The following is a 19,574-nucleotide window of genomic DNA, read 5'->3' on the forward strand; positions in this document are numbered from 1 at the left end:
ATGATATTATGCACTGTAGATGATGATAACTTCAAACTCTTTGCAATTTTTCTCTGCGAAACTCCTTTCTGATATTGTGCCACTATTTTTCGCCGCAGCATTGGGGGAATTGGTGATCCTCTGCCCATCTTGACTTCTGAGAGACACTGCCACTCTGAGAGGCTCTTTTTATACCCAATCATGTTGCCAATTGACCTAATAAGTTGCAAATTGGTCCTCCAGCTGTTCCTTATATGTACATTTAACTTTTCCGGCCTCTTATTACTACCTGTCCCAACTTTTTTGGAATGTGTAGCTCTCATGAAATCCAAAATGAGCCAATATTTGGCATGACATTTCAAAATGTCTCACTTTCAACATTTGATATGTTATCTATATTCTATTGTGAATAAAATATAAGTTTATGAGATTTGTAAATTATTCCATTCCTTTTTTACTCACAATTTGTACAGTGTCCCAACTTTTTTGGAATTGGGTTTGTACTAACACCTACTAAACTGGCAGCACATAGGCCTATATACCCACATGAACACAATTTCACGCTTTTGTGAAATAAACAAAATGTTATGTTTATCTTGCATACGTGAATGTGTTTCTCACATCACTGATACCCAAACAGAATGTGCTAGGGGTTTTTCAGCACTAATTTTAAGGAAAGATCTGATGAATTATGTGGAATAGATTTAAACATAGTAAAATGTGTTATACAGCTCAAGCTATAGTAGTAGGCCAACGCCTATTGAAAACATAGTCAGATTAGCAAAAATATGAATCATTTCATATAAAAAATAATAAAAGAAACAATATGTGTACATGCAAGAGGTGATGAATGAGTACAATTTAGTAAATGACAAGTGCTTTGTGGAAATTCAGTGGAAATCTCCAGAGCTTTATGCAGGCATAACTTCCGCGTGAGTCTACAAGAAAACAAGAGAGGTAGATTTCAAGATAATTCCTATTAGATACATCATTAACTGTCAACATTTAGTCACAAGATATAGTAAGTTAGTTCAATTTAAAGTAGGCTACTTAAAGTAATTATTTTATAGGTATCGGTAATAAATAAATAAATAAGCAAGCATGCATGGCGAATTGCTTTTAAAATTGATGACATGACTTGACAGCTCAGTATAGGCTATCTATGGAATTGGTCGACAAAAAAGTTGGTTCACTCGTGTGTACGGTCATGAATAAATTAATAACAAATAGCCTAAATGAGGCCATTTCCCAAATAGCTGTATATTATAAACTAGAAACAATACATACTTCTGTGGTGAGATTATATTGTTGTGTGTAATAACAAAAGATGTCACAGTTTAGGGTTTTGTATCATAAGTGGTCTTTTGTGTCCGGCGCGTCTCTTTAAAAGGCGTGGCGTAGTGAAGCGGCACAAGCACGAGCTTATTTCACCGTCTGCGATCACGGAGGCGTCGTCACACTCACGAGCTCTGCCCGTTTGAATCACTTCACAACGCAATAAGTCGGATGATTTGCATTTTAAAACGTATTTAACCAAATAATTAACTGAATCTGGATTTAACGCACTGAATCTTTATATGGACTGCGCACTTTGCAGCATTCAGCGTGTTTCCCCACTGTATTTTCCCCGTAGATAGTAGTTCGATTTCAGAAGAAGGCGAAATGGCAACGGACGAGCTGTCATCGAAGCTGAACCGCAGGCTGCAGATAGAGGAGGGCGAGCACGAGCCGGTGGCCCTGGACGAGGCTCATGAGAACGGAGCGCACGAGAAAACGGCCACGGTCAGCGCGGATTCAGAGCTGGGAGCCAAACTGCAGCGGCGCGGGGAGCTGAACGAGGGCGTCGGTGAACACCAGCAGCCCAGCATGAAGGTGTTTAACCCCTACACCGAGTTCAAGGAGTTCTCGAGGAAGCAGATCAAAGACATGGAGAAGATGTTCAAACAGTAAGTAGCTCATACCAGCTGCTGTCATCCTCTGCTGCTGCAGATGTGAGACCTGTGCATGACATCTCAACCCCCAGAGACATCCAGCATGTCCTCAAACAATTATCATGTGACGATCTATCTATCTATCTATCTATCTATGTCTGTCCATCTTTAAAGTTCATTCTTCAACATTGTTTATTTAGTATGCTTTTATCAAGGTCTGTACTCATATTTCTGTCCTATTAAAATTGAGCTGAATGTTTAAACAGGAACAAGCTATCTAGTTCATAGTCTGCGACACTTAATTCACTCTGTGTTTACTTCGTTGTGCTGCACATTTTTGGCTGAAACTCCTTCATACATTTAAGAAAGAGCCATAAGCTCAGCCCCACCCAAGTCTGTTTCATTTATTCCACATGCATTCACACACGGATATATGTAGGACTTTGAACCATGGGTTGAGAAAGTTCCTTTGGTCATGTTCAGGTTTCCGTGTCTCTAATCGAGAGGCATGTCGTGCAGTCTAGGTTGCCCAGTATGACACAGTTCTGTTGCCACCTTGGCTGGATTCTTAGTGAGACTGCCCTCTTCCTTCACAGTTGATGCAATTTACACATTTTCCCCATGTTCGGTATCCAAAACTACTCTCGGAGCTTTTCTAAATGCTGTCTGCTGCATACAGGGTTGGCAGGGCCTTTTATGTCAGGCAAGGTTCACTGACAGAAACAAAAAAACTTCTCTGAGCTGAAAAGGTACGGGGAGCCGAATCTTCGTGAGAGTCGCTGCAGGAACTCTGTGGTGGAGCGATCGGTCTGCGGCTGCGACTGCAGGGTCGGTTTCACACAGGCCTGAACCATGTGGGAAACGGGGCTGGTTGAGAAACTAGCACTCTGAGGAAGTAGTGGGTTCCTCTCCCCATTTCTGCTATCTAACAAAGCTACCATTGTTGTGAATTAGCCAAAACAGGCCGCCCAAATCTGTCTGAGAAGCCCTTTGCATCTAGATGAGTTGGCCTGTGCATTCTTTGTAACTTCACAAATGAATTAAATTTATCAGAATGTTCTATTTTTCACAGATTCCTGTTCTTGTTATTTTAGTATTATTTAGAGTGAATTCAGGTAAATTGAGATGAATGGGGAAAATGGCCCAATCATCATGAATTAATCCTACATACATTTTAATTTTAGTGTATTATTTTAGTAATTTTGTTGTTATTGTTTTTTTGTTTTTTTTTGCTATATAATTTCTAGCTTTAATGACTTAATTACTTCTATGAAACTCGAAGGAAGATATTTTGAAAAGTGTCTCAATATATTTTTGTGTCCATAAAATGAAAGTCGATATTGTCCACAACAAATATTGGACCCCGCTGACTTTCATTATATGGACAAAAACAGTTGAAACATCCTTTAAAATATATTTTTCTATGTTTCACAGAATAAAGAAAGTCGTACAGGTTTGAAACAATGTGAGAGCGAGTAAATGGATGATTTAAATAATTCATTATTAATCATCTGCACTAGAGAACAATTAGTTCTGTCACTGTTCAACCTTTTAATCTCATTTGGCTGCAAAATAGATGTGATAACAGTCTATCACAATAGTTTCGTTGCCTCTAGGTAACCACATGCGTGTTACAAAAGTAGATAATGGCTTGCTTGAATTGTTTGTTTCTTCTAAATTATTGTGTGTAGACTATTGTTTCAGAGTATCACCTTTTCTATTATGTCTGTAAATTAGTTCCTTGTGCAGTTCATTCGAGGTGTCTGGAGTCACCAGACCTCACCCAGGGTGAGATATAGCACTAGTTTCATTCAGTCTCTTTGATGGTGTTGCCCATGGCGTTATATGGGCTGAATGAGACAGGTGAGGTGGTTTCATCCTCAGGAGAGTGTGAAGTGTGCATAGCTCCCTTTGTTATGGATAAAACAAAGCCTCTGTGGTTACTTTACAAGTTAAACATTAGCTAGAGTTTTTCATGGTCTATTCCCAGTTAAGTTAAGATAAGGGGTTTGTAAGTCAACATGCTATTTACAATTTAGTTACTTATCCATGTTGTTTACCTTCATACAGGTTTACAGCAACAGAGAATTGTGCACTGCAGTTGATTTATTATTTTCCAGCTCTATAATGGCTGTTTGTGGCTTTGCCTGAAGCCCTGAATGTAGATAAGGAAACAAAGATGAGACATGGGCGTTGAAGAGGCAGATTAGGAATGCTCTTTATGCCTGTATGAAGCAATTATAAGAACTCATTGATTGATTGTCTCATGACCTTCCAAACTAAAGATGATATTATTAGCTTTGCTTTACGTAGGCACATTCAGTACCCAATAAACACTCAAAAACTTCAGTTGCAGCAAATGTTGCGGTCTTAAATGCTTTTGTGCCGAGGGAGGCAGAAAAACACAGGGAGGGAGAAAGAAAACTGCGTAACGGCCACAATCTGGCCAGAGTCCAGCTGATAAGAGGAACGCAGGTTTTGCCTTAACCTCAGGCCACTGTTCAGCAGGATTCAAAACTTTAGATTCAGGACCAGCATTCAAACCATAATTTCTGGGTGGTTTTGTGGGGAAGATTAATATGAAACTGTTAAAACTTTGCATAAGTCATTTAACTTTCATGGTGTGATTGTAATAACTACTGATTTGAATATTTTCTGTTTTTATCCGATTAAAAGGCACTATCCTGTTTTACATATTTGTTGTTAATGGAAAAAAATGCATATAAATGCATGTGTTCTTCACATAGCGAAGTACACTACACTATTTGTAGGAACAGTCCTGTGGGGGACACATGCTTTGCTTAAAGGTACAAACAATTGAACCTGAAACATTTGTGTTTCCTGCTCTTTTTGGTGGCCGACACCTACAGAGTTCATAGAAGAGCATAACCCTGGGCTTAGCCTGCAAAGTGAGATTGATTTTGAGCAGATGCAGATTTAGCATTGAGGATTATTAATAAGAGGAATTAATTCATGTCAGAACATGTCTTTTGAACTTGCTGTGTATTTGCACCTTACCAAGAAAACTTTTTATTTTTAATCAAATACAGAAATTAAACTCACATCTGGCTAAAATCGCTATGTTTACCAAGAATGCACAGTATATCAAGACCATATTGGTTATTAGACATTTTTTTTAATTTATTAGCATGAGTTGACATTAAAAAATACAGTATATAGGAAAATATTAAATATTTAATTTAAAAACAAATAATTTAACACTGTACCATGTTATTTATTTATTTTCCCGTTATCAGGCATTTTTATTTAAAATGGATAGCAAGTGATCACTCAACATGCATAAAAGTCTTGAATTGGAGTTTCTGATATTAGACCTCTTGGCTACCTAAGATCCTTCCAGCAGATGAACTCCAACCCCTCTTATCCCCCCTGCTCGTCTTTGGTAATGTGAATGTTAGCACGGCCTAATTGGCTGAGTGATTATGGGTACAGGTCCCATGCTGTGCCTACATATGAGTGAGGGGCTTTAGTCCTTTGAGGAGCATTCCTGCGGAGTCGCCTCCAGTAATGAGGGAAGCTGAAGATAAACTCTGCGCTCTTCCTCTTTCTGCCTGCCCTCTTTTTCCTTGTGCATTTTTCTCTGGGCCATATTTCTCAGAAAAGATAACATCGAACACATTAAGGAATGTTTGGACGTAAGCCATAACATATCTGCAGGCCACTGGATATGTTTCCACGGGAGTTTTTAGTGAGTTGTCAGTAGGCAAAATATTGCTTGTTTCTCATTGACGGCCATCATAAATTCACTGTAGTAATGTATATTATAGCAGAATGTAATGAGCACTTCTCTCTTCAGTGCATATATTTGCCAAGTCTGTAAATGGTTATGCCTTTCTCTCTTCAGAAAGCAGAATGACGTGATTATTCTCTAAATCACCCATTTCCTCATCTCTGGAAATACTGCATGTTTAAAGAGCCCCTTAGCACAGTTCAGTTTGGCGAACAGGATGTTGTTGTGCGTCTAATATGATGCAGATGCATTGAAAGACAGCCAAGTATTTTATCCACAAAAGCTACTGCATTCTGTCAAATTTAACTGACACAGTGACCTAAGAGAATAAGACGAAGTTAAGAGAGAAAAGGAAGCCAATCAATACATGCCGTCTCAGCAAATAAGATGTATGACACTTGCTCACTTAATATATTTAAAACTGATAGGCTGTCTTGCGTTGGATTAATTTAATTAGGTTCCCTATTGGTTTGCTGTTTAGCTTTGCTATCCTTTGAAAGAGACATTTAATAGCGATTTGGCTTGGAGTATAAAAGACTGATGCATATAGCACAAGGGGCGTCTTTTCTTCAGAAGCTGCCAGTGGTTGTGTAGGTGTGAGTTTTATTTAGACACACACCCTTATTTGGCATTCACACACAGTCATCACATGCTCATAATGACTCATTTAGGCAGTAGGAAGTTTATTGTTGTGTTTCCAGAAAGGCCAAATGTAACCTCAGCAGTACTTCAGGAAGTTCTCCTCTTTTTTAGTTCTCATTCCGCCAGGTCTTTACTCCCTGTTCTTTCTGTTTGTGGCATTTTATGTTCATGCTTTGAACTGTCCGCTCACTATAAATAACTTCTGGGATTGTGTGGCTGTTGGTTGATCCGTGAAGGATTCTGCTTAAGGACTAATGTTAAAGTCACCTGGTCTATAATCCCAGTAAATTAAGGTTAGTGCTGCCTGTGATCATCAGCTACAGCAGCGGAGAATGCAGTTCATTGCTGCATTATACGCACTGCATACAGTTGTGCATGAACAGCATCAGTGTTTACCTCAATAAATATTCATGAGCTTTGTACAGTCAAATAAGCATTGTGCTTTTAGTTTCAGTATCTGAGGGAAATTGTTAAAAATGTCAAGCAGCAACAGTAAATGTTAACTGGAGTTATGAAGAAAAAACATGGAAATATGAATGTTAACCCAGGATAAAATGTGAAACATGACCCAAGATAACCTAGGATCACCTTCACCCAAGTGTGAAAAGTCTGTGCGCATTCATCTGTGACTCTCTTTATTTATCACAGAATATTTTCAAAATTTGTATGATTTATTGAATAAATGTGATTAATTAAATGTATTAACGTAACGTTATATGTTAACATTTTATATATTAGAAGATTTCATTATTATGTTCTGTAATCCAGAACTGTATATTCTTCAGTAAAAACAATAGTTATAAAGGGGAAATAAAAAGAAACAATTTAAATAAACATTGATTTATATCAGGGTTTACATCTTGATTTGATGTTCTTTTTTGCATTTTAATTTAGATTAGAATGAGATTTTAATGTATTGTTGTTCAGTGCGGCGTTGGACTCAAAAAGGACACAACATCTCACTTGATCATCAGTTTTTGTAACCGCAGTCAAGTGATCTGTAGATAGGAACTGTAACTGTCTTGCATATAAAATGAATATGAAAAACATTCAAAACCTTTGTTCAGGTGGTTTACCATTTTCTGTGGATTGGCCTTTAGTAAGAAATGTTATCCAGTACTGCAGTGACTCATCTCTGAGAATGCTTCATCTTTTTGTTAATAGTCATCTATAGAGTGGGTGGATAATAATGGATCCATCTTAACAGTTATGTAAACCTTCGTGCATTTAGCATGTCATCTTTATATGTGCAGCGAGCTGGATTGAATATCTGGATTGAGAAGCCTGGACCATCTTAAAATTGAACTTTACAGGCTCCGGTTCAAGTGGAGACACTGTAAAAGATCAGAAACATTTTCCTGTCGATATTCTTGACTGTAGGAGTTTCCAACCATTACAGCAAGAATTGCAAGTGTGTGTGAAGAGCCCTGTTCCTGAATGCTATTGATCTCAGGTAATTCATGAGGAAAATGATTTACGTGGGTCGGAGGGAGGTGGAAAGGTCATGTTCTGGAGAACTATGTACTGGAAGCTGTCAGATTTTTTATAGCAAAACACAAAGTGCCTTTGAAAGTGGAAACTGACCGTTTATTCTCTGACCGTGATCTTTTTTTGAGTAATGTATTTAACTTAAATTTTTTATAAATCATGAAAAGGGAAACATTTGGCATGGTTTCGACTATCCTTTGACCAAAAGTCTCACACAAGAACATGAACTACCTGATCACTTTACAGAAAAGAGTTTGTAGATTCCCTTTCATAGGTTACAGTCTTTTAGAAATGATTTGCTGTTTTGTAGGCTGTTGGTTTCCGATTTGCAGGTTTGAAGAATGTACTCTGAATTGATCATGTGTTTGTGAGGGTTTTTCTGTGACTTCTCCTGTCAGCTGTTGCTTGGTAACCTGGGATTAAGGAGATTGGCAGGAAGAGATAGGAAAGGGAGGGAGCGAGTGACAGGAGGAGGAAAAAGAGTTGGTTGGTCACTCCTCATGCGTCGGAGTGCAGTATGAAGTTTCTTGTTTATCAGCACATCATGGACAAAGTAATCATGAGAAAATGCTATGCTGACATGTTACTGTCCTTTAGATCACCTTGAGCTGCATCCTGGAATACTGCTATCTAATTTTTAGCTCCAAGGCATCATTCCACTTAAATTTAATCAGGCATTTTCATAATTAAATCAGTAGTAGCTATAGGCATGCATTACAGGGTGACTGTTCAGACAGGCATGTGTATTTATTTAGGCTGGTATCAGGCAGCATTCCCAAAACAGTTGCTTTCAAAGTCCACAATTCACAATCCATTTAGCTTCAGTGATTGGTTTAAGTAACAGTCTGCATGAATTTAAGTGGTGGTATTTTAGGCATCAGCATCGACATTTTCACTAAAATGTTTTTCACTTCTAAACTACCCATTTAAACTCGGCTGCATTCAGTTCTACCAGAAGCTTTTAGAGTTATAGGCCCGGTTTCACAAACGGGGCTTAGCTTAAGCCAGGACTAGGTCTTCAATAAATTAAGATATTTAAGCAACTTTTACAAAAATGCCTTAGTAGAAAACTTTACAGGTGTGCATCTTGACAATGACAAGATGACAAGATATTTTCAGTTGAGACCGCTCAAACATGCTTTTTAGTCTGGGACTATCTTAAGCCTTGTCTGTGAAACCGGGGGATAGTGTACATCATCATTACGTGCACACACACAAGTTTTTACAGATGCCAAGATACATACTTATTGTTGATAAGTGACAATGGAACTCCTAAGATTTGCTGAAGAATTTCATCTTTGCTCGGAGATTTGCATTAAAAATGTTATTAACCAATCCCACCTTAGCAACTGTTGCAGTCTGTCATAGATCAGACAAGCTCTTGTCTTATGGAAGTCCTGTGGATACTTTTGGAATTTGACTGCGAAATAAAAATGTGGTAAAAACATGGCGTTTATTATAAGAATACAATTTATTTCCTCAATATTTAAATTTTTTTAGTTTATGCTGTGGGTTAAACTGTCAAATTAGCATTAGTACAGTTTGATCACAAATAGATTCACGTCATTGCAGTTCACTGTACTAGTGAATGTGTTGTAGAAACATAAGGAACAATTCTGTACATTATTACTGTAATAATTTATAATCGCTTTGAAATGAGGATTTTCTCTTTTCTATGGCTCAGATTTGCAGTCTCTACAAATTTTAGTCATGTTACTGGATAATTTAGAAATTTCTTTAAAGGAAAAAATGGCAGATAAAAAGCTTTTCAACATTACACTTTATTGCAAAATAATATCAATCCAATTTTTAACACTATATACTAGTAAGGGGCCGGTATGAGATTTTGACGGTATGATAACCTTAAGCAAAAATTTCACGGTATCACGGTATTGTCGTTACAGCTCTAAAATGTTATTTTTAAATGACTGGGTAAGACAAAAAAAAAACGTTTTTTCTGCTGAACACAATATATTTTGTTTTTGAGCAACACAGAATATTAGGAACAGTAGAATTTGTTTACTTTTTCTTTGATTTGTTTCCTAACAAGAAGACAAATAAAGACTGACATCTTTATTTAACCTAAATCTGTCATTACAGTTATTTAATTTGTTATATAACTCATATACATACCATTTATATAATTTCATATCATCTAATTATCATCTATACTTTCATATACATAATTTGATTTAATAATAACCCAATGTGAAATTATACTTCATGCCTGAACGAAGCAAACAGCAGAAGCTCTGAATGAGACAGATTCACTCTCTAACAGCAGGAGGCGCTTCTGGAACACCAGATATGGCGTTTCCTTGGTTACTGCCATAAACAAAGCAGCACTGCTGAAACACTGCTTTAATATGAACTATACAGAGATGAGATGAAAAGAAAATACCACGTAAACTATTCTGAAGACAGTCAGTTCCCCTCAGAAACACATTCATATAAACCCCCAAATCAATATTGAGGATTTTCTTCCAATAGTTTGTGCATCATGAACAGTGAGTGATCTGCCTGCTACAGTATTTTTCTCTGTGCGTCCGTCTTCAGCGTCTCTGGCCTGTGTTAACGGGCGTTTACAGACTTCATATTTTCACATAAACTACATTTTGGAAAATTATTGCACTGCAACGCAGTTTGTGCTAGTCCAGAAGAGAGATAAGCTGCAATAAGACAAAAAATGTCCAGTTGCCGATCGCGCAAGTTCCAGGGGCAGCTCCTTAGTTCGGCCATCTTACACACACGTGACTGACTGCTCTCTCACACCAACAGGAGGAGGGGGGTCGTGTTACTCTCTACACTGCACTGCACTCAACCTGAGGGATTCCTACACTTTCAGTCTTTGAGGAGACATGAAAAACAGCGCATACCGCAGGAACGGTATAACGGAAAATATTAGTGGTTTTGAAACCGTGAAATTTTAAAATCGCGGTATACCTTGAAACCGGTAATCAGCCCATGCCTACTATATAAAAAAATCATTGTGTGTGTGGAAGACTCAGTTCACTCCTGTGGCGTGTTCTGTGAAGTGTTGAGTTACAGTATGTTAACCAAAGGAGGTGGTGCTTAGCAAAAAAATCACTGTCCCTTTGAAAAAATCCCTTTCAAGGAAACTCGGTGGCCATATTTGCTATGCCTCCAGGCAGCTGTTTCAGACATGCAAGATCACAGCATGAACTTTACAATACCAAAATCTCAAAAACTGCTTGCCAGAGCCTGCATTTAAATAACATATTTTGAAACTGCAGCAAAATCTGACATGAACTGTCCCATAAATGTTGTTTCCTATGCTCAGATAGTCTTAAGCGCGTGTCACAAGACACAGTCTGTTTCTATGGGAACCAGAGCTTTAATGGCAGCTGCAGTGACATGATGACTTTACCACTTGAAGATTGGCTCTATTATTTAGAAGGCAGGACTTATTCCACCATATTGTGCATTGCACTCTCTCCTATTCATAGTAATTTAAGTGAACAGTCTTATTATAATCACAGTCTATGACATTGTCCAGCTGAAGAACTGATGATAGTGTCAATGTTTTGAAGTGTCCAGTAGCTTGCTTATTTCAAAAGAATTGTATTAAAGTCAGATGTGTATTAAAGTTCTGCTCTTGGGTGGCTCAACTTAAGTGTTCGTTTTGAACAAATCATTTGTAAATGAATTTCGAGAAGGATTTGCAGCTAGAGAGTTTTTCTGGGGGTCAGTCTCCTAAAAGTATGCAGCATACTGTAGATTCAGAACATGTGTGTCCGTCATCAGGAGTAGTCAGCATCGCAGCTAAATCCTCATTAGCTGAAGACCCCTGAGACTGCACAGGAAAAATTTTACACCTTTAAATAGCAAGAAAATAAAAACATTCCTTAACTTTCATTCAAGTTCAGACATGCATGGTAAAGTGTTTCAAGAGTTCTAGAAAGTGGATAACTGGATATCAAGAGGACATTTTAAGTACAGAGCACAAACGTAGTTACAAACTAGCTTTCTTGTTCCTTATTTTGACTTTCTTTATAATTACTCAACAAACTTGATTTTGTTCCAACAACAGCAACTGAATTGACTCGGAGTTCAAATCCAGCTTTCATTAAAGCCAATCAGATGAGTCAAACCTTTTTGCTAAGGCAGAAGGAAGTCTGTATCAGCTCAAGGCTTTGACTGTACCTCTCTTGGTTATTATTAGGAAGTGCCTATTGCATTTGCTTCCTTAATCTCTGTAGTGTGAAATGTTAAACTTAAAGACTTATTTGGGCAAAAAATGTGATCTTCCTCAAGTGCACATTGTGACAAAAAAGGGGGAAATTTCGACTTTTCGGACAGCAACTGCATTGCATTTCCATATAGACACTTAAACATTATTATGTCAGCTGTGTTTGGTAAGAATAAGGCGGAAGTGTCCCCAATCGATGCAACCAACTGAAGTGTTACTGGGTTTTTAGCACTTGAGAGCTTTTCATAATCTGTGAAATATCTCCGACCCTACAGATAAGAGTAGATGGAGTCAGATATAGTCAGAAACTGTCAATACTTTTTTAACCACCTGATCTTGATTTTAATCTGGCCTTTACTGTGTTTTAATCAATCAAATGCATCCTTCCTTGCTGAATAAAAGTATTAATTTCTTCTAAAAAAAATTAATACAAATCCTAAAAACCCCAACTTTTGTATAGCTACCTTTGGAACCAAGGCCACTTGAAAATTATTAGGTGATGTGGTTTTGCAATGAGATTTTTGTTTATGCAGATTCCCCTTTACAAAGAGAATTTATTGATAAACCATGAGATCATAATTCACCATGTTGCACTGAGCATGCTTGACCTTTCTTTTGTTAAAGGGGTCATTACCACATAAACACATTTCATTGCACCAAATAATGTTCTTTTTAGCAGCATCATATGACCCCTTTAAACAGACTAGCATATGCAGACATAAATTATTGATTTTAGGGCTGCAACTAACGATTATTTTTTTTGATTAATCAAATAAAAAAGCCCAATTTTCTTTTTTGTTTGTTTTGACAAAAAAACACTTCAAACAAACGTGCCAACTGAATGCTATGAAAACAAGTGCTTAATTTATTAGACCACCTGTCATAATAAAGAGAAAACATAAATATTTTAGGAATCTGCCAAAAAAATTGTTTAAATCTAAAAATTTTAATGTAATTTATTGGGCAAATAACAAACTGAAACAAATAAGTAGTATTTATTCACATAACAAAAATGGCCTCCTATGCCTTTTCATAACAGCTTGCAAAGTTTAGGTACTTTTTGACTGTAATTGGGCATCTGGAAAAAACACTTGCTTGACTATTTTTTTCTGCCTTTCACAGACAACAGCAATAATTATATTATAGCATTAGAAATAGCCTGCTACTGTTACTAAAGATCTTACACAAATGGGAGGACTAACCTATACAGAAAGCTAAAAACTGATTTTGGTAATCACCAATACAGTTAGTTTAGAGTAGCAGTGGCACAAACCTTACCTAATTTGTTAAAAACCTTACATAAATTTTGTTTTAATACATTTGTTAAGCACTGTATAGTGAATATAGTTTAAATCTCTACATTAAAAATTTAATAATAATAAAGATAAAGACAAATAAAATCACAAACTCAGTTGTAACCAATAGGTAAGAGTAATGTTCTGCAGGAACACACATTCACTTTGACCACAGTCACGTCTTACTGTCATTTCTTTATCCTGTAAAAGATATATTCAGAAAATTACACGCTGTTATCAGTTCCTACTCATAAAATGCATGCACTACATGTTGACTTTTAAACCTAAATGTAATATTTAATATTTCAGCACAATTAATGTTTTGCACTGAATATCAATTATCCCTCTGTCCGCGTGCGCGCGCCGGCGCTCATTCAGATTTAAACTTAACGCAGATTGTCAGGGTGGGCCTTTATGCAAAAATGGAAATGCTTGCGTGAATTTGTGACATTTACAGTTAAGCATATGACCGTAAACTGAAAGTTTTTGCGCTGAGGACACACACGCATCTGTCAAACTGCCTGACAGGCCAAGCCATATGCTAATGCATTAAGTTAGTTTAAAGCTTAAAATAAATAATTCTCATGTATTGGGCAGCTTGGTTCACGTACTTCTCCCGCAGCATCTCAACCTGTTTCCTCCACTATTTTTAGATGCTTTTTGTAATTCAGTGCTGTAATTTGACGTGACTGTGGGCAGACCCGACTAATCGATAATGAGAATCGTTGTCGATTATTTTCATTATCGATAATAATCGATTTTATCGATTAGTTGTTGCAGCCCTAATTGATTTGAAACCACTATGGACTCTGGTTGCCGGGTTTCTCAAGTGATCTGATTTTGCCTTTCAAAAACAAACAGCCAACTCAATCTTGCTTGCCTTGAAATCACATTAGTATGATTAACCGCTGCTGTACTGTAATCCTCAACCGAACCCAGGATAGCAGCATCCACAGAGAAACACGACCCTTACAGCGGCTCAGATGCTCCACAACGGCAGTGCCTCATCAAACAGCATTTCAGAGCGCTGTGATCAAGGTTAGCCTGATATGTCAGATGCCACAGCACGAAGAGTTCATTTGAGAGATTTTGTGACCCTGAACATGAACACGCTCTTTTGACCTTTGAATTAGTGATGAGAAGATGTCAGTTAGACTTTTAGGGTTAATGAGAAGAGATACAGCTTTATGCGTGTGTGAGAGAGCTGGCATCAGCAGGGTGTCTTGTGTTGGTAGACAGCATACATGGGTCTGAGGCAGATGGACACACACTCCATATTCATGAGCAGGGTGCATGCTGGGATTGCCTAGAAGGAGTTAATGACGGAGTTAAACTCATCGTCAGAATATTTATATAGATTTAGTCTTAAAATGAGTTTAAATGAGTCTTAAAATATTTTACTTTAAATACCTCTTCATTTTTTTATTTTAATTTACTATCTTATTTTAATCTTATTTTAATGTTTTTATACTTGAAAATCTCTAATCTAAATATTGTTTTATTTTAATTTTTTATTTAATTTTATTTAATAATTTTAATATCACTTAAGATGTCAAACACATGTGAAGTCTTCTTAGGGCATTATCAGGCAAATTGAACATATCTTTTAGGGAAGAAGTAAGAACAAAATGATAAGAAGGAAGGAAGAAAGAGGATTAATTCAACTGGTTGATAAGAGTCTCATCCAAACATTGGCCTCTGCTTTTAATCAAAAGACCCTGTTGCCATGGCAACATAAAACCTCATCTTTGGACAATATGTGTGTTTTTGCTTGTGTACATGTAGAGGAAGTGGTCTCATACATTATGATTGAGAGAGAAAAAGGAAGTCACTATTCCTCATTGGCCCACTGCTGCACAGTAACTCACCCACACAGTTCTCTGGCCTTTGCACCAGAAAATATGCACCTGTGGATCAATTTAACACCTCATTACAGAAGCAAAAGAAGAGGAGGCAGATCTGATCGGTCTGGCCTGTGTGAATGTCACTTGTTTCAAACCATTAGTGATCATGTCTCTGCTGAACCACAGGAAGTGTGTGTGTGTGTTTGTGAGAGAGATATACGATCAACGTCCTGTGAACATTTGGGCGGCGTTATGCAAATCTTCCCAGATAGTGAAGTGAAGTAACATTAGGCCACGACTTCCTTTATTAGATCCCTTATTAGAACGAGCCGGTTTAGGTAGGTGTGGTTGACTTTTTTTTTTTTGTAAAGAATATCTCTTTGGATTTGAGACTTTAGTCTTTGCAACTTTACAGATCTTCTTTATGCACCAAGAGCTTGTAACAAAAAGGAAACTTTTGAAATCGCATCATATGACCCCTTTAAGAGGAGTGACTGAAATGCTTTAACATTTATAAAACTTAAGTTTGTTTAGTCTGTAGATTTTGTTTAAAGTTCACAAATTTGAATGCTGTCAGGTGTACACACAAGTGTCTTGGATTGCTATTAACTCAATAAATGACTGGCAGCTCATAAGCTGTTTATTAAAAATGCAGGAGAGATGAACATTTAAGATGATCTCAGCAGTGGATATAATAAATGGGTGACTGTTATTGAACACTTCAGCTCTGAATGATGATATTGATGCCGGCAGGTCTGCTTGAATTAATTCCTGTATGTTTCAGAGCATAATGTACATTAGTCAGGGTAGACGCCATGATTTATCATACACAAATGAACAAGATGGTTTGTACTGGTGTATACCTTGGTGTAGATCAGTGGTTCTCAGCAAACTTACAGGGGTTTCTCAGTAAGTTTTAAAATGATTTAAATATAGTTATATTAACCATATTCATAATTATAAATAATAAAGATGTAAAACATAAAAAAAAATTTTAGTTTTCATTTTCTTACAACAAGAACCAGAGGTACATATCAGCTAAGATTGAAGGCCTTCAAATATAGTCTTGGGTAAAGACAAGGTGGCAAAGAGTGGGTCAAAGTGTTTGAGTACCACTGGTGTAGATAATTCAGCCACCTCCAGTACACTGAAAATACGTCTTTGCAAAATATTTCCGGAGGACAAAAATTCAGGAGTGTTCATTCAAATAAAATTAAATGTAGCGTCTTTCCAGGTTAAAGTATTTTTAATGATTTAGACTAACAACCTGTTGAGAGTTCTCAATGGTCTGTGAATTTATTTATTTTCTTTTAGTTGAAATCAGCTGAAAATTTGAACAGTTGGTATGTTAAGTGAAAGATGTTACAATAGATGTTACAATAGTGTTGATAAGGTATCCCTGCTAGCCAGGGCCCAGTTACTCATCCGCACTGCCCTCTGTTGATCACCGTAGACATTGCAGCAATATCACCAGTGATGAGATGGGTAGAAATGTTTTCAGGGACATTTATTTCAAAAGAAGTCCTGTTTTCCATGATATTTCTACTTAAATAATTTGGTTGCTTGTTGTGTGTGTGTGTGTGTGTGTGTGTGTGTGTGTGTAGGTATGATTCCGAGAAAGATAACTTTATCGATCTGATGGAGCTGAAGCTGATGATGGAGAAACTCGGTGCACCTCAGACTCACCTGGGCCTGAAGAACATGATCAAAGAAGTAGATGAGGACTTGGATGGCAAACTCAGTTTTAGAGAGGTAAATGCTTCAGTATGTTGAAAGAATTTGTTTGCAGATTTGGCTGCATTTCACAGCAATGAAGTACATAATGAAGAGCTGCACACTTTATAGGAAACTACTTGTATTCCCCCATTAATCACCTCAATTCCTTCCTTCCTCTTTCTTTCTCTAGTTTCTCCTTATCTTCAGAAAAGCAGCAGCAGGAGAGCTGGCGGAGGACAGCGGGCTTCATGTCTTGGCACGTTTGTCAGAGATTGACGTGTCTACTGAGGGAGTGAAGGGAGCCAAATCATTCTTTGAGGCAAAAGTAAAGAATCGTGACATTTAATACTATTTTCCACCCCTGAGTGAAATACATTTTTAACCATCAGCAGATTCATTCATAATTTAAAACCCCTTTTAGTCTATGACAGCTCTGTGTTTCAATAACGACTGTCATTTCCTGCCTAGATAGGTTGCATTGAATGCCACTGAAAAGGAAATTCAATTTAGAATTACCTCAAAATGTATATTTTTCTCTGACAGGTGCAGGCCATTAACGAATCAAACCGGTTTGAGGCGGAAATCCGTCAGGAGCAGGAAGAGAAGAAGCGTGAAGCGGAGGAGAGGAAGACAAGACAAGCTGCTTTCAAAGAGCTAAAATCAGCCTTCAAATAGCCTCCTCCACCTCAACAGCCTTGATTTACTCATCCACTTTTGTCTGTCTGTCTGTCATCCGAGTCCCCTGCAATCAGAGATACTATGCAAGGCTGTGAAATGCTCTGAGATCTATGCAGATTCATCTTCCTGAGAGAGAGACACCTATGTAGTTCGTGCTCATTAGCGGATGTCGGTGTTGAAATCATCTGTTTTATCGTTGTCTGTTTTTCTCACTCTCACTCTCAGGCTTATTTTAAATGTGAAGCCAGACACTGATCTCAATACACTGGATTGGATTTGTTCCGTTTCAGTCACATGTGTATATATTTACTGTAGTTCATTCTCCCCATCGTTGCGTCAGCTTCATTTTAGCTGGAACGGCATTTTGTCTTGTTCTCGTTGATGTTGTTGCCTACAGTCTTGTCTCCATTCGGCTCTCTGTGTATCCGATATACCTTAGGTTTTTCCATTACAGTCTTATCAGTAAAGGCAAAATACCTTTAGTATTTTCTATAATGGAGACAATACTGTTGGCAATTGCTATGCTTCATGTTGTTCCTTGTTTTTGTGTTCCGAGTCACTGGTAAATGTTCTTGTTCGCTCACTAGTTCAGGGGTATAATTATTTGTCTCCCAATCTTTCCAGCCATCCACATAGTCTTTTTTCTTTTGTTATCTACTGTTCAATTTAAAGGTATTTTAAATATTGGCTGTTAAGGGGTGAATGTAGTAGTCTTAATGTTATTGATTGGTGAATGAGTAGTCGACTGATGACACCAATCAAACAACTGTTGCGTTCTGTTAGAAGCCATAAACCATTCTGTCATTCCTTTTGAGAGAATTTAGCTGTTCTGTTGTTGTCGTGCCAAATGATTTCACACTTCTGTATTGTTAAGCTTATTTTAGTGCAACATTCCACTGTAAAATTCAGTAAAGCACTCCATTTACGAAATGAATGTTTTGTAAATGACCTTCACACCGTTGTAAATGAGTATGAAATCAAGTAACCAAATACCATCACTAGGTGGAGCTGTTTGCCAGACCTCATCTGTCGACGCATGAACTATGTTTTTCTCTATTTATCTCTAAATTACAAAATATAACGTGACCACTTATGTTTGCGCTTGATATTTTGCGCTTGAAAACACGCTTGGATAAATGTTGACGGAAACGCAATCTATCCCGGAACAATTGTTCACAATTCTGATGTGAATGGATATGTATCTATTCTCCGGACTGTCGTACTGGTTGCACACGGAAGTGTTAATCACGTGACACATCCTGCGTAAATATTTCGCTTAAAGTGAATGATCCCCGACTTCGCTGTTTTCTCTGCATAAATGATTATCGACTTAACTTTTCCTTAGTTTCAACTGCGTACATTTTGTCTAGTATTCCCAATTTATTGCAATATTCAAGCTAAGCACGACAAAATGAACGTGGATCTTCCGCAAACCGGACAGACTGGAGCAGCAGCCGCATCCAGCAGCAGCAGCAGCAGCAACTGCGTCCCGAACAGCACCTCCACAAACGCCAGCAGCATCCCTGCGCTCGGCAGCAGTAATGGTGGGTGTTTTTTTGTTTGTTTTGACAGTTTGAACGCGCATAGAGTTGCTGTTGTCTTTTAGCGTTTAGCTCCATTAGTGTTGGTCTGTAAGTGTAAATATGGAGAGTAGTGTACTTGTAATCTTTATTATTCGTGCAGTTCTGAAGGTCTGTCCTGTCGTACTTCTCACAGTTCCCACTTCGGCAGCCATGGCGACCCCATCATCCGACTCCAGCGTGTCGAACGGGGTGTATGTGCCCACAGGCATCGCTAATGGAGACGTGAAGCCCGTGATCTCAACCACACCGCTGGCCGATTTCCTGATGCAGCTGGAGGATTACACTCCTACAGTCAGTCCACATATGATTGCAGTCCTGTATATGCTTTGCTTATTGATGGTATATTCTGAGTAGCACTGTTAACAGACTGTCTGTGTTTCAGATCCCAGACGCAGTCACAGGATACTACCTCAACCGAGCTGGTTTTGAAGCATCAGATCCAAGAATGTGAGTTGGA

General features: G+C 37.8%; 2 protein-coding genes across 3 annotated transcripts; both read left to right on the top strand.

Moving 5' to 3' along the window:
* Window positions 1–1,405: 1,405 nt before the first annotated feature.
* On the top strand, window positions 1,406–17,915 carry LOC107591793 (EF-hand domain-containing protein D2-like). Of its 2 annotated transcripts, XM_016281047.1 has the most exons (5): window positions 1,406–1,504; window positions 1,613–1,925; window positions 16,745–16,892; window positions 17,047–17,181; window positions 17,400–17,915. In XM_016281047.1, the coding sequence occupies exons 1-5, from the start codon at window positions 1,486–1,488 to the stop codon at window positions 17,529–17,531; spliced, it is 747 nt and encodes a 248-aa protein (XP_016136533.1). In that variant the 5' UTR covers window positions 1,406–1,485; the 3' UTR covers window positions 17,532–17,915. The 2 variants fall into 2 exon arrangements, with proteins under 2 accessions (XP_016136533.1, XP_016136534.1); XM_016281048.1 differs by having other exon boundaries at window positions 1,406–1,925.
* An 827-nt stretch (window positions 17,916–18,742) lies between these two features.
* On the top strand, window positions 18,743–19,568 carry LOC107591796 (transcription initiation factor TFIID subunit 10-like). Its single transcript, XM_016281050.1, has 3 exons — window positions 18,743–19,078; window positions 19,251–19,408; window positions 19,500–19,568. The coding sequence occupies exons 1-3, from the start codon at window positions 18,946–18,948 to the stop codon at window positions 19,566–19,568; spliced, it is 360 nt and encodes a 119-aa protein (XP_016136536.1). The 5' UTR covers window positions 18,743–18,945.
* The last annotated feature ends 6 nt before the right edge of the window (window positions 19,569–19,574 follow it).

This window comes from Sinocyclocheilus grahami, unplaced genomic scaffold, assembly GCF_001515645.1.
Source record: "Sinocyclocheilus grahami isolate Dianchi unplaced genomic scaffold, SAMN03320097.WGS_v1.1 scaffold146.1, whole genome shotgun sequence".
Lineage (NCBI taxonomy): Eukaryota > Metazoa > Chordata > Actinopteri > Cypriniformes > Cyprinidae > Sinocyclocheilus > Sinocyclocheilus grahami.

What these genes read in the sequence shown, in the direction of transcription:
- LOC107591796 (XM_016281050.1), top strand. Translation starts at nt 18,946, where the DNA reads ATGAACGTGGATCTTCCGCAAACCGGACAGACTGGAGCAGCAGCCGCA. An exon ending in TGCGCTCGGCAGCAGTAATG is followed by an intron (nt 19,079 to 19,250) that starts GTGGGTGTTTTT and finishes TACTTCTCACAG; the next exon opens with TTCCCACTTCGGCAGCCATG. An exon ending in TGGAGGATTACACTCCTACA is followed by an intron (nt 19,409 to 19,499) that starts GTCAGTCCACAT and finishes TCTGTGTTTCAG; the next exon opens with ATCCCAGACGCAGTCACAGG.
- LOC107591793 (XM_016281047.1), top strand. An exon ending in ATGGAGAAGATGTTCAAACA is followed by an intron (nt 1,926 to 16,744) that starts GTAAGTAGCTCA and finishes GTGTGTGTGTAG; the next exon opens with GTATGATTCCGAGAAAGATA. An exon ending in AATCATTCTTTGAGGCAAAA is followed by an intron (nt 17,182 to 17,399) that starts GTAAAGAATCGT and finishes TTTCTCTGACAG; the next exon opens with GTGCAGGCCATTAACGAATC.